Consider the following 18,873-nt stretch of genomic DNA (forward strand, 5'->3'; position numbering starts at 1 on the left):
GTTTTTTTTGCAGAAATATTTGTTTTGCTGTTTTGTGAAATAAAAACTAAGTTTTGTTGTTTTGACGTGAAAACTTGATTATGCAAGTTGATGAAAAAATATAACCGAACAAATTTTAATATATATAGTTAAGTATTGTATAAAAATAGTATAAAGTAAATTCAATGGGCTAAAACTTAACCCTATCAATTCATGGGCTTATAATGTTTAGACACATTTTAGCCTTGTATCAAATGTCTGGGGTTAAAAATTTGGGTTGGCTTCTTTAAACCCCACCAGCGATATAAACCCACATTTAATTGTGGAAGTACTGTAGCCTATTGGTTAAGGTTTAAAGGTTTTTACACCCAGGTCTGGGATTCGAATCCCAGATTATGCAATTTATTGCAGATTACAGGAAATCCAGGGATCTTTTAAGGAGTTAGTTAATCGCAAGTAATATATTTAAGTAGATTTGTGAAATTGAATAGAAAAACATAGTTTAGGTTTACATAGTTGGTGGGGTTTACATAAGTTAACTTTTACTTTGATATAGGATTAGGGTTAATCATGTTAGGTTGAGCCCACTTTTAACATAACAATCATATCAAAAGGAAACAACAAAATCAAACAATTTTGTTCACAAAAACAAAAAAGACAATATTTGTTCACAATTTTTTTTTCAATGCATGTGACTCTCTATGGCTGACGATCCTTTACTCCTTCACTTATTAATCTTGCATTCAGATTTAAGGTAGCACCATCTTCGGCAAGTTGCCTATATGTTGATTTGTCAATGTAGAAAACAACTCCATGTGATTCAACATAGCTCAAAACCTCATTAGCGAAGATAACAGGTGTTGGGTGCATTTGGGTGCATTCTGTAACGGCAAAGATGCTCACAACGATCTCCTGGTTGGATTTGTAGATCATACATTTCACCTCAGTAAAATCCTTTTTAACCTGCCCATTTCTTGCCAAACCATCTATATAGCATAATGTGATCTCAATCGATGGCTCAACAGCTAGAAACTTGAAGACTTTTACCAAGAAGATATTGAGCTATCTAGTTTCTCCAGCTTGAGAACAAGCGACCATTGCATTCCAATACATCGCATGAGTCTTCACCATCGTACTAGGCATATCCTCAAACACAGTTAAAGGTTTAGGTACATTCTCAAACATGGTGAGCTCTTGAGCGTGGGCTAAACTTATTATAAAGGCATTCCATACTCCCAAACCTGCCTTGTTGGAGTAATAGCACTCATTGAAGAATTTCACAGTTTCAGGTATTCATGAAACTATCCTAACCAAATTTGGATATATCCAAAACAGTTTGGTAATTATCCTAAACTCATAATAGAATCACAACGGAAATTGCTCAAAACAAAACTTAAAGGTCCTTAACGAGAATAGCTGTGAACTCTGGAAACTTGTAAAACGTTTCCAATCAAAGCCATGAGTTGGAAAAGTCATACTTGTTTATAAATTCAATTCAAATAATCTTTCTAATTCAATCAAAGTAACACAATTCTGTCTTACCAATTAGAGTGTTGAGCTTTTGAAAGTTCTGAAGCTACTAAAATGTTTCTGATCAAAGCGCTGGGACAGAGGGGATACAATTTTATCATGAATCATGTTCTCAGATGATACATATGCATCCAAATCTACTTATCACCATTAGAGATCATCAGAATCACATACAATTATGTCTTACCGCTTAGAGGGTTGAGCTTTTGAAAGTTCTGAATATCCTGAAATGTTTCTGATTAAAGCGCTGAGACAAAGGAGAGATTATTTTATCATGAGTCATGTTTCTCAGATGATATATATGCACCCAAATATACTTATCACCATTAGAGATTCTCAGAATCACAAAGTAATACAATTATGTCTTACCGATCAGAGCGTTGAGCTTTTGAAAGTTCTGAGTCTCCTGAAATGTTTCTGATCAAAGCGCTGAGACAAAGGAGAGATTATTTTATAATGAATCATGTTTCTCAGATGATAAGATATGAATTCATCTCCATATTTACTTATCACCATTAGAAATTCTCAGAATCACAAAGTAATACAATTATGTCTTACCAATTAGAGCATTGAGCTTTTGAAAGTTTCGAGTCTCCTGAAATGTTTCTGATCAAAACGCTGAGACAAAGGAGATATTATTTTATAATGAATCATGTTTCTAAGGTGATATAATATGGATTCATATCCAAAATTTACTTATTACCATTCACGATTCTCAGAATCACAACAAAAATAAAACTTAATGATTCTTACCGAGAATAGTTGTGAACTCTAGAAACTTGTGAAACTTTCCAATCAAAGCTCTGAAACATGGAAAATTTAAGTCTCTAAAACATCCGCAGAAACAAAATTTCAACGTGCGAGCATGTTGAATTAGTTATTAAGTATATCATACAAAATCTCGAAACAAAAACGTTGTCTAAACTAAACTCTTACTGTTCTCTATACATGTGAGACAACCACGAATGCCGTTACCTTTGGGAAAGAGTTAAAGTCATCCTTCATCCCTATATGCCACTCATTATCTCTTTTCTGCATGGCAGCCAAATGCATCAATATTCACCGGCCATAAGTCATGCTCTTGGTGGGTGCTTGGCTCATCTAACTTATCATGTTCCTCTACTTCATTTAATAGTAAAATTAAGGAAGTGATATTGGATTCAAGAAAAAATAATTCAATTGAAAACATAAATAAAGATTTATATGAGCCATTACAAAAGTAACCTCAACAGATCTTAGAAAAAAGTCATTTTTCTTTTATTACAAGGTCCGAAGGAAACATCAAACATCTGCAGGGACAAGTCTTGCATCGATAGTGTTGATGAGTGTCTGAACACTGTTTTTGAGACCCTGGATTTGAATCAAGTTTAGATCTCCAATGTTGAGCAAATCCACACCTCTTTACAGAGCAAGGAGAGGGGGAGGATTGACATCCAAGTACCTTCCCGTCACTTGATGCACACTAAAAAAATACTTCTTATTTATCAAAAAAAATATTTGTTATTTATCAAAAATACTTGTTACATATATTTTGCTTTCAAATATTTGTAAGTAATCTAGTATTTTATAGATAAATACTTAATTTTGGCAAGTATCTGACCGAGTCAAATAATTTATAAATATTTAAATTAAAGTGTATGTAAATGCTATTTTTGAAAGTTTCCATGTAATTTTCCCCTGCTTAAATTAAAATCTCAAATTTTATTAAGAAATTTCTTAAATGAATATCTCAAATTTTATTAAGAAATTATTTCTTGTGAACAGTCTTTATCTTTTTTTTTTTTTTTTGGTAAAAATGTAAAGAACTTTATCTTGCTTCTTCCCTATATATTTTTGTCATTTTCTTAGTAGTAAGAAATTCTGTTGGCGATTCTTGATTGATAGTTTCAACAATTATAATGGAAAATAAATTAATAAATTTTTGCAATATGCTAAAATGCGAGCGCTCTTATTCAAAGTTCCCTAATCCATATATCCAGAAAGAGATGCGAGCGCTCTTTATTAGGTAGATATAATATGGGAAATGAGTGGCCAGGAAAATTAGGAAAATTCAATGTCCTTATAACACGCCTAGACTTACCGGAGACTTTGAAGTTTATACTTAAGCCTTTGTTGCAGGAGCCAAAGGAAATTCTCCAGAGGCAGAAAGGAGTTTGAACAGAGTAACTGATATGGCGTTTCAAATTGTTGACATCTATGAGAGACTCGATATGGAGGCTCAAGATGGGGATATTGAGGGACTCTACGAGCTGATAGCAGAATATCCAAATATTTTGGAACATTTTGATAATGTGTCTTTTTGTGAGACGCCATTACACATTGCAGCTGAAAAAGGGCAAACTCATTTCGCCATGGAGTTAATGAACCTTAAACCGTCACTTGCTTTGAAGCTAAACGTCTCAGGTTTCAGCCCGATGCACTTAGCACTTCAAAACAACCATATCCGAATGGTGAGAGGGTTTTTGGCAATGGACAGCAGCTTAGTCAGCATCAAGGGAAGAGGAAGAATTACTCCTTTGCATTATGTGGCCCAGTTAGGTAATGAAGAGTTGTTGAGTGAATTCTTGTTTGCTTGCCCATCTTCAGTAGAAGATCTGACCATTAAGTGTGAGACAGCTGTGCACGTTGCTGTGAAGAGCCAGCAGTTTATGGCATTCAAGGTTCTTTTAGGATGGGTTCGGAGAGTGAACAGAGAGGAAATCTTGGATTGGAAAGATGAAGATGGTAACACAGTTTTTCATATTGCTGCATCCATGAATCAAACTGAGGTAGATGTCTCTCTGATTATTAAGCGTCTCCTTTTTGATACAAATATGATATCTATTCTATTAAAATAGAATTTCATGACTTCTTTCATGTGTGATATTTTAAAATGGACTATTACTAGAAAGTCATTAAGTTTAAACATATCACTTAATTATTATCATTAACCAAGAAACATCCTATTATTATACCAAATAAAATTTCTTTCCCCGTTAAGGCCTTAACCACCAAACTATATTTAAATATTTAAATAATTCATTAATTATTTATTAAAGTCTGACCAAATCGGTTCACCGTAATAGTGGGAACAGTTTACCACATTCTTAAATAATTAAACAACTATAAACATATAAACCAAGTATAAACAATTATATATGTTTATAAACAAGTATAACCATGTAAATAATTAACTCTTTGTTCATCATCTGAACAACCAGGTTCAATGTAACTTTGGGAGCGATTTAACTAGCTGTGGACATTTGATTCTCAGTTTCGATTCCAATTTGGTTCTTCGGTTTAAAAAAAAAAATTCTAAAGACTTATGATCCGTTCAAGTATTTAGAAAATTTGGTTCGGTCTTTTTGGTTTTTGATTCAGTCTGGGTAATAAAGAAAAGAACCGGATTTTACCAAAAAAAAAAAAAGATAAGAACCGGCTAATATCTGAGAAAATTTCGAATCTCATTTTGTTCCGGTTTTTAATGGCTAATCCGGGTTAAAAATTCAAAAAAATTAGACTTTTGAATTAGATATCAGATTTTTTTGTATTTTCAGAAATAAATTTTCGATAATTTAGACTATTTTAAGTTTTCAGATAAAGGAATTGTTTTTTTAAAAAAAATCAGATAAAAATTCTTCTGGAAATTTGATTTTTTGTATTTTGGTTTATTAATAGTATTTTTAAATTATCTGAATATTTTAAAAATAAATTTAGTTAACATTTATAAGTATGTAAATTATATTATAGAAATTTGGGTACTTATTTGATTCTTGGTTCGATCCGGTTCTTTGGTTATAGAAATTTAAGATCGTTCGATTAATTGGTAAGATCCAAATCCAAAGCAAACCGCTTTTTGGTTCAATTTGGTTTAGTTCGGTTCCGGATAAATGTGTCCATACCTATATTTAACATATTCTTATTTGTACACAAGACGATTTATATATATACCCAAATGAAAACTTCAAACTTTTTGATCTCATATTTTAAATTAAGGAAATGAGATAAAACATCAATTTATATTTCCCGTAACAACTCCAAACTTTTTATCCCTTTATATAAAAATACCCGTGAAATAATGCGATATTCCATAAAAATATTGATTATTCTATAGAAATAAATCACTATCTTAAAATACCATAAAATCCTCATTTTGTTTTCATATTTTAGTTTATAACAATCTTAATACACGAAATCAAGTTAGATTTTCCATAGCATAACAACTCCAAATATATTACGTTATTGTGTTTGAAAAAATTATATAAACATTTTAAAATATGGTTAATGTTAAAGATATTTGCTACTAATGACGTAAAAACAAGATTTCTACGTTTATAAAATTGAAATCAAACATCCGTGCGGTTGCGCGGATCAAGATTTAGTAACCTACTTTAAAACATGCACTGTTGGTCGTTACTCGTTAGACATCTTCTGCTGCTCTATGAAAATGGTTATGATCTTGCTCTTGTCTCTTATACGCGACTATGATCAAAATATTTAACATTAAGGGTCTAAATTGTAACCGAAAGAATCAGTGGAAATAGTGAATTCTTTGTCATTCCTTACAATACACCATTTACAAAAAAAATATTTGTTATTTATAATTTCTTAACATTTTTTATATATAAGGAATAATATATAGAATATTTTTATTCTTTATCAAATTTGGATAGGAATGTAAGTATTAGATTTTGCTCTTCATTTTTTTTATTTTTTTCCTCTTCATTCTTTTCTTTCTTATTCTTCATATTCTAAGAGTTTTGATATGTTTTGAAGTTGTTGTCAAAAAATTGGTTTTTGAATTTTTCTTTTTCATATTTGTGTAAGTGTTTCCTTTTTCTATTAAGTTGTATCCTATATAAATTTTTCTTATGATTAACCAACTTCCAAGATTAAATTCATCTAAAATAGGTATGTTAAAAGTAAGCAAGCTTTTTGGTTCCTATGCCAAACTGTATTTTTCTAGAGGCTGGAACTGGTGGTTATCTTCTTGTCCAAAGTCTCTTTGGAAGTGTTGTGTCACTTGCGAGCTTACAATATTTGATCAAGTCTCATATTGGAATCAATGTTTGAGATTCTAATAAGGTATGCACTCAACTTTCAGGTAATGAAGTTGCTACGTAATACCGTTAACGTAAAAGCCAAGAACTTGGATGGTAAGACGGCAATGGACATACTCGAAACTGACAAGTCTCCTATTTTCCCCAAAGCAACTACGCTTTTCCGCAGTGCTAAAGAAAGACTACTTTTTGGCCCCTCGATGAGTCTTGCGGGATATTTAAGCAGAGAACCATCGACCATTGAGGGGAAAAACAAGCTCTTGGGTCTGAACAATTTGAGCAAGACCAAACACGGGTCTCGAGAATCAACCGATTTCCGTAATGCGATACTAGTGGTGGCTGTACTGATAGTAACAGCCACATACCAGGCCGGTCTTAGTCCTCCTGGCGGTTATTGGGAAGATGACTCCCCTAATGATGGTCACACAGCTGGGCAGATGACAATGTCTTTCAACCTTGCCTTGTTTTTTTATATCTTAAACGGAGTTGCCTTCTTCTCTTCTCTATATGTGATTATGGTCCTCATAATTGGACTTCCCATGTGGATGGTACTATATGGTTCAACAGCGGCTCTAGGAATGGCTAATTATGCATCGTACAGATATACATTCCCGCATTTAGATGGATCATTCGGGAATATCGCATTAGCCCTCGTGTGGTTCGCATACCAGTGATTACGGGAACTTTATTATTACGTTATTTCATGGCATTCATTTCCAATAAACGTCGCCGGCAAGGAGTGGACTTTCCGGCAAGGTATTTCAGCTCAGTTCAGGAGCTATAGTGCTAAAGCGTTGACGCGCTCAAATGTGTGTGAACTCTATCATCCGAAGTCAGTTTTCAAATGTGTGTCTCTGGTTTGTTTTCCAAGTATTTGAACTCTTTGTTTGGTTATACTCCGAATTACTTGTTCTATGTTCAATCATTTAATGTCTGTTGGGCTGGCTCTGGGTAAAGCATACTGAAACACATTTGCCTAAGACCTCCAGTTTTATAGGTCTCAAATTAAAACAAATATACTAGTATATTTACACAAATTAAACAGTTTTTTAAATGAAATGCGACAATACTACTCTATTCTATTATCAATTGCTTAGTTGAGCATTTTATATATAATAATAAAAAAATAATATATTTTTATAATATAATATAGGGCAAATCGTTCAAAGGATTCTTAAAAAAATTGCTCAAAAAACACATTAAAAATGACCAAAAAATAAAATATAAACCTTTATACATTTGCTTTATAGATATATAAAATAAATACTATTTAAATAAATAATAAAAAGAAATTTTTTGAATTTTTTTTCAATTCGATTTTTTTTTCAAAATTTGAATTTTTATTCTAGGGAATTTCTCATAATAATAGCATGCATTGATTTTAATCATTGATCCATCCACCTATCTAGAGATCACCTTTTTATTATTTTGCATTTCAGGTGGCAAACAAACCGTCATTTATGATATGGCAACTCGGGAGGTTCTACCATTTTTAATGTCATACAAATAAAATATGGTTATATTCAATTTTGTTGGAGAAAGAAAAAAATGGGGTAAAATACTTACACACGTCATCCAAATATGCAGAACCAGAGTTCTTACCTATTCTTTCACAACTTTGGTGACTTCTTCAACCTCCAACTAACAATCTTCAGTGGTATGTCCCTTTCTTTCCCTACAAGGCACACTAAAAACACTGCAAAGTATCTTTTGTCAATCCCTTTTGATAATTTATGAGACATGAAGAATAACAACCTTTGATAAGAATTGAATTTCTTCACAAGCTGTGGAGCATATACTGAAAGACTTTTCTTTTGAATGCCAAATAAGGATTCGATCACCTTACTTCGATCCATATCTTTTCGAATTTGATAAGAATGTGCTGAAAATTGAGAAGTATATTTTTCATTTCATCAAAATGATAATATATTTGTTTGACTGATAACAAACATTACATTTCTATATCTATTGTATCAATAACTTTGACGTACATATCTAATAAATAAATAATATAAAATTCTCTTTAATTCCTAGTTTGAATTTTAAGAATTGGGGTTTTCACAATTCATAATACAATTTTTTTATTTTATTTTTCAAATACAATTACCATGAAATCCAACAAAATTGAATAATGTAATTATTTTTTGTCAGCAACGCAAATATTTCATAGAATTAGAAAATTAGTGAATTGAATAACATTAAAATTTAAACTGACATGAAAATCTTAGATGTAGATAAAGTTGACATAGCACAACAAGAGAACTTATAATGAAGTGAAAGAAGATTATACATATATGGTCTATGACAAGGTTCAAGTAGAAGTAAAACTGGACCAACAACATATGCATATGATCTTGGAAATTGTGGTTATGGTTCTCTTTCTAGCTCTAAGCCTCGTGAATTTACTATCAGTGCTGCCATAACAATTCATACACAAAATCATCAATCGGACCTAAGAAATCAAAATCATTCTTTCTTTTTACATGGCAGTGCAGGCATTTGCATCTTTAACTTTTCAGCTAACTCTGGCATCTGCAGTCGCCAACTGCCTTCCTTTACAGCCTACTACATCAACAAGTTAAAATAGGCCCGTTCTCAAATATTGGCCCAGGCCCATTAGACTCTCCCGCAATTAAACCTCAGTGACCGGAAAATACTGAAAACTAACCGAAAAGATGCAGACATCCTTCTCGTTGATCCAAACGGTGGCAATCTCCGGCGTATTCTCCGCCGTCTCTTGCTGGTGAGTGATTGCTTTCATCTCTAGCTCTCGTCTTTTCCATTTCGTCTATTTAGTGTCCGTACTGTCTTTTGTTAACTCGCATAGGTATGGATTCATGTTCGGTAGAGAATCAGCCAGAAAAGAGCTGTGGTTTGATCGAAGAAATTTTCTAGCCTCGATATACTAAGGATGGGATGTTGCAACACTTCTCCCATACACTTTTTTATATGAAATGTTGACGATGTACATTATTTTCACTGCCAAGGAGTAACATAATATATCTCATAATCGCTAACATTGCCATTGAATTATTTAAGTCGGATCAACTGGGTTGGATCTAGAACTGTATTTAACAGGGGGCATATAAATTGTTTCGCTATATTAATTAGATATATAGGGGTCATTGTCATTGATTAACCTTGCTTAAATAAAATGAAAAATGAGACATGGCACGTGACCCCGTACGTCACTTACTACGTCCTCTCACGCCGATTTTATACTAGGTTACACACAGTGCCGGCTAAGGAGGGTTGTTGGAGGATCACACAAGCTGCTATTGATTCTGAATGGTTATATCATGTTTGATATGGGTAGCCTTTAGAGTTGTCTACCCACATTATACTTGTTAGTAAATAAATATAAAATTATAACTTAACTATGATAATAACAAAATGTTCTGAAACAAACATCAAATAGAGTCGGTGGAAAGTGAAACTAATAGCTAACGCTGGTAGCTCCAGCTGCTCTATCTTCAACCAACCCATAGTTTCAGAGATTTATCTTTACCACCGGAGACTACTCTCTCACCATCTGGACTCCAGTCCACTGCATAAACCTATCGACACATACAAAAAAAAAACATCAAGGCTATTGGCATTTTCTAAGCAGTAAACATCAACTTCCAAAGTGTGAATAAATACCTCATCGGCATGACCAGGAAGATCTTGCTTTAACTGTCTCAGTCCAATATCCCATATCTGTGCAACTGAAGTTTAGAATCGAGGAGTACCTCCAGATTTGTGCGTGATTAATTAGGACAAACAAAGATTTACCTTAAGAGTAGAGTCTTTGCTACCACTTAAAAGCATTCTACTGTCAGGGGACCAACTGCAGTGGCAAAGGTAATTAATAAAATTTAGCGACTACAAGAGGAAAAAATGCTCAGGAAGAAAAAAAAAACCCAACCTGATTTGATAAACAGGTCCAAGATGGCCTCGCAAAGTTGTAATAAAGGCCCCAGTGATACCATCCCATATCCTGACAGATTTATCAAACGACGCACTGGCAATCCACTGGCCATTAGGTGAGAAGCAGACTTGGTTTACAAGCTGCTGGTGACCGAACAAATGCTGTTTAGGTTGATCGCTAACAGACTGATCCCAAAGAATCATGGTGAAGTCATCAGAACCTGAAACCAATCTTTCGCCATACTCTCCCTTTGCTTGGTCGTATCTTTTGAGGGCAGCCTTTCTAACTTCTTCAGGCGAGGAGGAATATTGTTTTCCAGTGTGGTCAAAGGCTCCTGTCCGGAGAACATAATCTGTGCTCAATGCAAGGGAGTTCACCCAATGCCCATGCTTCTTTAATTGCGCTTTCAAACATGGAAGGCCCTCGGGAGAAACTTGCCACATCTTTATCGTACAGTCTTGAGAACCCGTATATATGATACCATCTCCACCCCATTTGACACAGGTCACGCCACGTGTATGCCCACTGAGGCAAGTTACAGATTTTTTAAGTGTGATGTCCCATATCCTTGCGTCCTCATCTTTGCTGGAAGTTACAAACCGACGGCACGGGTAGGTAAGGTGGGCAGGCTCCCACGAGATGCTAGTAATCCATTTCTTGTGGCCTCTAAGGGGGCTGCCATCTAGCTTTCCGGTTTCTGGTATCCAGCAACAGATATTACCAGCTAGATCACCACTAACAAGGTGCTTACCATCTGGAGACCATGCAACTGACAGAACCCAGTTCGTGTGCCCTGAAAGTAAAGAGGGTACATATATTAGGAAACAGGAGGCGTCGAGAAAGAACAAAAAAAATTCTTTTTCGAACCTATGCATGTAAACATTGGAGTTTGAGTGTAGAGATCCCACAGCCGGACAGTAGTATCACCCGAGCCACTTGCTAACTGTGTACCGTCAGGACTGAAAGAAACACACAAGACAGAGTCCCTGTGACCTAATATATTGAAGAACACAGTCAGCCAAAAATAAGTTGAACTAAAGAGGATTAACTTTCGACATACCAGGAATGCTAGCAGAAATACGGCTAACTGGGCGAGTTCGGAAAACAGCTTCTTGTCGATACACTATCGTCAAAATCTCCTCCATGGACACTGCATGCACACAATTTGCCAGACATATTATTATTATTATTATTATTATTATTATTATTATTATTATTATTATCCCAAAAAGAATATAACCAACAGATATGTTACCACTTCTATCCTCTATGTAAGTTCCTACGGGCACACGAAGTTCCTCCCCTGATACATAGAAAGCGTAGGGCAACTTCTCCTCCTGGAATATAAACAATACCCAAAATCCATGAAACAGGGCCACTATTTAAAAGTTGAAAGAATACCTAAAAAAAAGAATCATACATTGTTGAGAAATTTATTAGCTAGCTCGGTAAGCTGCAACTTCCCTGCTCGCTGAGGGATATACATAGGGTCACCTAAAGGTATTCCTTCGGCGTCTACTAACCGACACATCACGGTCATCGCCAACTCCATGGTATCTTCGGTAGGAGGCAAGAACAAAATGACTTACCCTAAAACCCTATCTCACTGGTCCTGTCCGTAGTCATTCGTGTGATCAATTTATACGTGGTGATGAGTAAATTAGAATTGGGCATCGAGCCCATGGCCCATTTTACAATTTTATAAATTGATTTACCTAGGGAATCATTCTTAATTTTTTGTTGTTTGATGAAAAAACTTAATTTTATCTAAAATGCCCATATATTTCTAATTTTTTTTATCCTTTATATCTATACTATTCTACTAGAATCATTTTTTTGTTTTTTTTGATAAAAACTTAAATTTATCTAAAATTCCCATACCTTTCTAAAACAATTTTAATTTTCATTAATAACATTATAGGTTTGAGACATATAATCAAAATTATTCATTAATTAAATATGCCCAAATTTAAAAACCTATCACTATCATTTACAAAAATATTTTATTATACACAAATAAAATATATTCTTAAAGATATAATGCACAAAGCGAGAGCAACTTTCTCTTTCCATTCCTTTACTTTCGTGGTTCCATAAAACCAACTTCATTGTGCAGTTGTGCTAAATAGATTTAGGATTACATAACACACTAAAAAGAGAATAGGCATAACTACTTGATGAAGAAAAGCTATTCGCAAGATGGTAGATGGTTTCCCTGTAAACCGTTATGTCCATGCACAACTACTTGAAGTCGACCAACCTTCTATCAAGTTTGGAAGCGACACGGCTGGGGGAAGCCATATAATATAATAATAGGGCAACTCACTAAAAAGTATTAAAATATGATTTTTTAATCAAAAAAACACACAAAGAGAAAAATGACTAAAACATTTTTCATTAAAGAACTAAAAGATTATTTTACCATTACTTTATAGTAGTTCTACATTTACTTTAATATAAATTAAATAAATAAAAATATAAAGAGCTAAAAGTGTGTTTTTCAATTCGAATTTTCCAAAATTTTATTTTGAAATCAGAAATTATTTTTGAAATTCTTATTTTAAATTTCAATATTAATTGTTCTTTTTTGTCATATTCTAAAATCTATCTTTCAAATCTAAACTATAATTCTAGATGATTTAATAATAGGGTATACGTGTCTTTTTATCTTTTGATGAAATATTTTGATCATATAATTATTTGTGCTATATTTATGATAAAAATATTTAGTGGCATTCTAGGAAATTTCTCATAATAATAATAATAGCATGCATTAATTTTAATCATTGATCCATCAACCTTCCTAGAGATTACCTTTTTAATATTTTGCATTTCAGGTGACAAACGAACTGTCATTTATGATATGATAACTCGGGAGGTTATGATATGAGCGCTCTGTTCCAGACCCTTCTGTCATCTTGCAAAGAGCAATGGAAGATGCTGCGATTTGGCTGAACCTTCATGATGCGCTTCCACATATAGAGCCTCTTGTGATGAATGCTGAGCCGGCTCAGGTACAATGGCAAAAACCACCTGCTTCCTTTGTAAAATGCAACGTGGGCTCGTCTTGGGATGTTAACTCAAACACTGGCGGCGGCACTTGGATCGTAAGGGACGAAAGATGTTTAGTTTTGTGTCATAGCAGAAGATCGTTTTCTCTGGTGGGTTCACTTTATCAAGCTAACGTGATGGCCCTACAATGGGCTGCAGAGGCTATGCGTGATCTCAAATTTAAAAAGGTGGTTATGGAGTTTTCAGCGCTAGAAGTCCAAAAAGCGATGGTCAGCTCACTTCTTTGTTCTCGAACGAACCAGTCTTGCTCCTATGTTCTGGCTACCATTTTCTCTATCAGGGAAGCGAAGATAAATTTTGTCTCCAGCTCTTGCAATCTGATAGCTAATCTAATTGCAGTTAGCGTTACAAGAGATCAAAGGTTGCAGTCGTACGTCGCTAGGAATGGCCCTGCTTGGCTCTCATCTCAGATTTGTCAGGAAGCATCAACATGAATTATTCACTCTACAGTGGACAACGGTTTGCTCCCGGCCCTATTATCATTTCTTATTTTTCTTTGAATCTCCTATTGGAGCTTGTTATGGTTTTGTTTTCAGTACTTTGGTTGTTTCATCCCCTTTGTCTTTTGACAAGGATACATTTCCATTATTTCTAATGACAAAAAAAAAACTCGGGAGGTTATACCATTTTAAAAATAATACAAATAAAATATGATTATATTTAATTTTGTTGGGGAAAAAAAGGGTATACGCTTACACACGTCATCCAAATATGTAGAACCAGAGTTCTTACGTATTCTTTCACAATTTTGGTGACTTTTTCAACCTCCAACTAACAATCTTCAATGGTGTGTCCTCTTCTTCTGCTACACGACACACTAGAAACACTGCCAAATATCTTTTGTCCATCGGGAATGACAAAAAACTCTTCTCGAGAGTTTGTTCTTTGTCAATCCTTTTGATAATTATGAGACATGAAGAATGACAACCTTTGATAAGAATTGATTTTTTTCACAAGCTGTGGAGCATATACTGAAAGACTTTCCTTTTGAATGCCAAATAAACCTTACTTTGATCCGTATCTTTTCGAATTTGATGAGAATGTGCTGAAAATTGAGAAGGTGATGACTTTTTCTTTCTCATGCAATTCATTCATTACCTTTTATTTTAGATCTAATTAAAATAATTAAAAATTGAATATCTATCAACCAATTAAATTATAAAAAAATTTCTTAAATTTTCTCTATGATTGACATCTAAGTGACTTCTCATTTAATATATATGAAGATGTTTATTTTTCATGATGGCCATTATGCACTAAAAATGCATCAATATTCACCGGACATAAGTCATGCTCTTGGTGGGTGCTTGTCTCATATAACGTACCATGTTCCTTTACTTCATTTAATTGTAAAATTAAGAAAGTGATATTGTATACAATAATTTAATTGATTTTGAAAGAATTCAATTGAAAACATAAAATAAATATTTTGAAGTATTTTAAATGATTTAATGAGGATTTTAATGTACTAGTCCAATTCCTTTAAATTTAATAAACTTTATGAATTATTAAAAAGCACAAAGAAAAACAATAATATTTACTGATAAAAATGATAAAACCATAATCATTTTCATATCAATAGATAGAGATTTTCATTTTAAAAGTGAAGTAAAACTATACTAACAAAAAATAATAACAAGTCAATTACTTTTACATCACTATACAAAGATGTTGAGATAGACTATATTGGGATATAAAAGTTTGTTCATCCATTGTAATATGGATTACAATAAATAGTATATTTTTCATTTCATCAAAATGATAATATATTTTGTTTAGCTGATAACAAACATTACATTTCTAAATCTATTGTATCATGACGTACATATCTAATATATAAATGATATAAAGAATTCTCTTCAAATCCTAGTTTGAATTTTAAGAATTGATTTTTAAAATTTTATAATAAATTTTTTATTATTTTTTTTCAAATACAATTACCATGAATCCACCAAAATATTAGAATTTAAACTGACATGAAAATCTAAAATATAGATAAAGTTGACATAACACAACAAGACAATGTATAATGAAGTGAAAGACAATTGTCTTGCAAAACCCACTTAATAATCATCAGATTAAAGTCTCTCCTTGTCCGTTCTTTCATACTAATACTTTTACATGCAAAATTTGTTCTTCTAACATGCTACATTTATTGAAATTCAGTAACTCGTTGTATTTTAAAACTTGTTTTAAAATATGTCAGTTGCCAACTATCGTTGATGAGATATTTTCATGAGACTTTAAAAACAAAAAAAAAACGAAAGAATCATACTGCATGCATGTGTTTTTCTCTTTGCATTGGCCTCAGTTAGGCCATATCTATCTGTCCGTTGAATTATTCATATTGTCTGAAACATCAAAACAAAGTAAAAGTTAACAAGGAAATGATTCTCCCATATTGGTGAATACTTGAAAAGTTGGAATAACTGGTTGGTCCATCCAATAAACGAACTTTGAATTATTGTGACTAGTAGGGTGTTTCAAAAGAGAACCGCTTGTGACTTATGTAGTGCCAAAGAAACGGATACCAATCTGACCCATATCGGTAGAAAGGCTGCTGCCAGAGAGGCAGAGGCAGCAGTGGGAGAGGCGAGTGGAATAAAGCAAGAAATGAAGCATGAAGGAAAAGGAAGGAAGAAATAATGAAGAAGAAGGAAGTAGTTTAATCGTTTACTAGGTGGCTGCCCGCGAATTCGCGGATATAAATATTGTATGAAAATATATGTTATGTATACAATGTTCTAAATTTTGAATAATAATTAGAAACATTAAAATATACTTTTTAACTTTAGATAGTTTGAAAATCAGTCGTAAAGTTTCCATAAATTTGTTGTAAAAATAACCGATGAATATTTATTAATATCAAATGTTTGTAGAATTATATATGTAATTATCACATTAACTTCTTCAACACATATTATGCATCTTTTTCGGCATATTTTTATTTTTCTCGTTACCATTTCGTTCTTTTTTTAAAAAAAATTGCTAATGTTTTCATAATTTTTTACATATTTTTTGCCAAATTTTTATCTCTCTCTAAATAGTAATACAAAACATACAATCAATGAACCAAAAATTCTTTTTAGAATTCTTTTCAATCATAACATTACTTATTCACTATATTATTTGACTTAAATACAAAACATTTTTTTAAATCAAATTTCTCACATGTTTCGTTAAATATAATCTGTCTAATCTTCAAAGCCTAATTATTTATAAAGCATATATGGACATTATAAGAGATTAATAATTATTATTGATAAGGCTACATTTTTATATGAATATAAAATCTTTATATCGATTTCTGTAAATTATTTTCTATTCGTTATTATATGTATTACATAAGTATAAAAAGAATTAATCAAACATTATTACACTTTCCATAATTTTAAAAATAAGCTACCATTAATTATTATTTGTAATATTATTTAGTTTCTTTGGCAAGTGATAATATTTAGTTTTAGACTTACTTTTCTATTTTAGATCTAATTAAAATAATAAAAACTATGAGAAATTCTGTTCGTTATATTATGTAGTTTATAAATATAAAAATAACTGATCAAACGTTATTATATTATTCTTTATATAATTTCAAAAATAATTTATATTATTTGGCAAGTGATATAAATTGGTTCTAGATTTATTTATTTTATTTTAAATCTAAACTAAAATAAATATAATTAAAAATTATCGACCAAGATAATTATAACAATTTTCTTAAGACTTCAAAAATGATCGACATGTAAGCAAAATATCACTTAAGTGACTTCTCACTTAATATATATGAGAATTTTATTTTTTATGAATTTTTTATATAACTCATATAAATAATTTAAAATTAAAATAAAATATTTTTTATGATAGATAATTTTATAAATGTTTTATTTTTTTTATAAATTCCTTATAAGACATATATAGACATTATAAGACATTAATGATTATTATAATTCTTTATATATGAATATAATATTTTATACAAGAATATGAAATCATTATATCGATTTCTATAAAAATGTGTGTGTACTAATTATTTTATGTAGTATATAAATATAAAAATAATTAATCAGACATTATTACACTTTCTATAATTTTGACAACTATTTATCATAAATTATTATTTGTAATCTCAATTAGACTATTTGGTAAGTGATATTAATTAGTTATATACTTACCTTTTATTTTAGATCTGATTAAAATAATTAAAAATTGAATATCCATCAACCAATCAAATTATAACAATTTTTTAAAAAATTTCTCTATAATTGACATCTAAACAAAATTCACTTAAGTGACTTCTCATTTAATATATAGGAGAATGTTTATTTTTTGCATGACAGCCATTATGCACTAAAAATGCATCAATATTCACCGCCCATAAGTCATGCTCTTGGTGGGTGTTTGACTCATATAACTTACCATGTTCATCTACTTCATATAAAATTAAGGAAGTGATATTGGATTCAAGAATTTAATTGATTTTGAAAGAATTCAATTGAAAACATAAATAAAAGATTTTGAAGTATTTTAAATGATTTAATGAGGATTTTAATGCATTAGTCTAATTCTTTCATTTTAGATTGTAGAGGAATACAATTAAATTTGATAGAAACCAATTCCTTTAAATTTCATGAACTTTTTGAATTATAAAAAAGCACAAAGAAGAACAAATAACCTTTACTGATAAAAATAATAAAACCATAATCATTTTCATACCATATAGATAGAGATTTTCATTTAAAAGTGAAAGAAAAACTCTACTAACAAAAAAATAATAAAAAGTCAATTACTTTTATATCACTATACAAAGATGTAAATAGACTATATCGGAATATAAAAAGTTTATTCCTCCATTGTAATATGGATTACAAGAAATGATATATTTTTCATTTCGTCAAAATGATAATATATTTGTTTAACTGCTAACAAACATTATATTTCCAAATCCATTGTATCAATAACTTTGACATCATATCTAATAAATAAATGATATAAAGAATTCTCTTCAAATCCTAGTTTGAATTTTAAGAATTGGTTTTTCACATTTTATAATAAATTATCTATTTTTTTTTCAAATATAACTACCATGAAATCCACCAAAATTGAATAACACAAATATTTAATTAATTATTGTTTTGACGAAATATTTAATAAAACTAGAAAATTAGTGAATTGAATAACAATAGAATTTAAACTGACATGAAAATCTCAGATATAGATAAAGCTGAGATAACACAGCAAGACAATGTATAATGAAGTGAAAGAAGATTATACATATATGGTCTATGACAAGGTTCAAGTAGAAGTACAACTGGACGAACAATTGAGCATATGATCTTGGAA

General features: G+C 31.6%; 3 protein-coding genes and 1 long non-coding RNA gene across 5 annotated transcripts; 2 read left to right on the top strand and 2 right to left on the bottom strand.

Moving 5' to 3' along the window:
- Positions 1-552: 552 nt before the first annotated feature.
- LOC125590026 lies at positions 553-3,891 on the bottom strand. The gene is made up of 5 exons (XR_007326248.1): positions 3,590-3,891; positions 2,263-2,971; positions 2,068-2,127; positions 1,879-1,938; positions 553-1,756 (listed from the first exon to the last, which is right to left on the bottom strand). It is a non-coding gene; the product is annotated as an uncharacterized LOC125590026 (long non-coding RNA).
- LOC106440258 (ankyrin repeat-containing protein BDA1-like) lies at positions 3,393-7,483 on the top strand. 2 transcript variants are annotated; one of them, XM_048762906.1, is made up of 3 exons: positions 3,393-4,047; positions 4,126-4,277; positions 6,593-7,483. In XM_048762906.1, exons 1-3 carry the CDS (start codon positions 3,681-3,683, stop codon positions 7,220-7,222), a joined length of 1,149 nt encoding a protein of 382 aa, XP_048618863.1. In that variant the 5' UTR covers positions 3,393-3,680; the 3' UTR covers positions 7,223-7,483. The 2 variants fall into 2 exon arrangements, with proteins under 2 accessions (XP_048618863.1, XP_048618862.1); XM_048762905.1 differs by having other exon boundaries at positions 3,399-4,277.
- Positions 7,484-7,792: 309 nt separating this feature from the next.
- Positions 7,793-9,726, top strand: LOC125590027. The gene is made up of 2 exons (XM_048762908.1): positions 7,793-9,291; positions 9,376-9,726. The coding sequence occupies exons 1-2, from the start codon at positions 9,224-9,226 to the stop codon at positions 9,455-9,457; spliced, it is 150 nt and encodes a 49-aa protein (XP_048618865.1). The 5' UTR covers positions 7,793-9,223; the 3' UTR covers positions 9,458-9,726.
- A 113-nt stretch (positions 9,727-9,839) lies between these two features.
- On the bottom strand, positions 9,840-12,769 carry LOC106447782 (notchless protein homolog). Its single transcript, XM_048762907.1, has 8 exons — positions 11,879-12,769; positions 11,714-11,795; positions 11,519-11,608; positions 11,326-11,451; positions 10,456-11,251; positions 10,323-10,377; positions 10,191-10,247; positions 9,840-10,105 (listed from the first exon to the last, which is right to left on the bottom strand). Exons 1-8 carry the CDS (start codon positions 12,008-12,010, stop codon positions 10,022-10,024), a joined length of 1,422 nt encoding a protein of 473 aa, XP_048618864.1. The 5' UTR covers positions 12,011-12,769; the 3' UTR covers positions 9,840-10,021.
- Between the last annotated feature and the right edge of the window lie 6,104 nt (positions 12,770-18,873).

Source organism: Brassica napus, chromosome C7, assembly GCF_020379485.1.
Source record: "Brassica napus cultivar Da-Ae chromosome C7, Da-Ae, whole genome shotgun sequence".
Taxonomy (NCBI): domain Eukaryota; kingdom Viridiplantae; phylum Streptophyta; class Magnoliopsida; order Brassicales; family Brassicaceae; genus Brassica; species Brassica napus.

What these genes read in the sequence shown, in the direction of transcription:
- LOC106440258 (XM_048762905.1), top strand. Translation starts at nt 3,681, where the DNA reads ATGGCGTTTCAAATTGTTGACATCTATGAGAGACTCGATATGGAGGCT. An exon ending in CATCCATGAATCAAACTGAG is followed by an intron (nt 4,278 to 6,592) that starts GTAGATGTCTCT and finishes CTCAACTTTCAG; the next exon opens with GTAATGAAGTTGCTACGTAA.
- LOC106447782 (XM_048762907.1), bottom strand. Translation starts at nt 12,010, where the DNA reads ATGGAGTTGGCGATGACCGTGATGTGTCGGTTAGTAGACGCCGAAGGA. An exon ending in TATTTCTGCTAGCATTCCTG is followed by an intron (nt 11,452 to 11,518) that starts GTATGTCGAAAG and finishes TCAATATATTAG; the next exon opens with GTCACAGGGACTCTGTCTTG. An exon ending in TTCCTGGTCATGCCGATGAG is followed by an intron (nt 10,106 to 10,190) that starts GTATTTATTCAC and finishes ATGTGTCGATAG; the next exon opens with GTTTATGCAGTGGACTGGAG.
- LOC125590027 (XM_048762908.1), top strand. Translation starts at nt 9,224, where the DNA reads ATGCAGACATCCTTCTCGTTGATCCAAACGGTGGCAATCTCCGGCGTA. An exon ending in TTCTCCGCCGTCTCTTGCTG is followed by an intron (nt 9,292 to 9,375) that starts GTGAGTGATTGC and finishes TAACTCGCATAG; the next exon opens with GTATGGATTCATGTTCGGTA.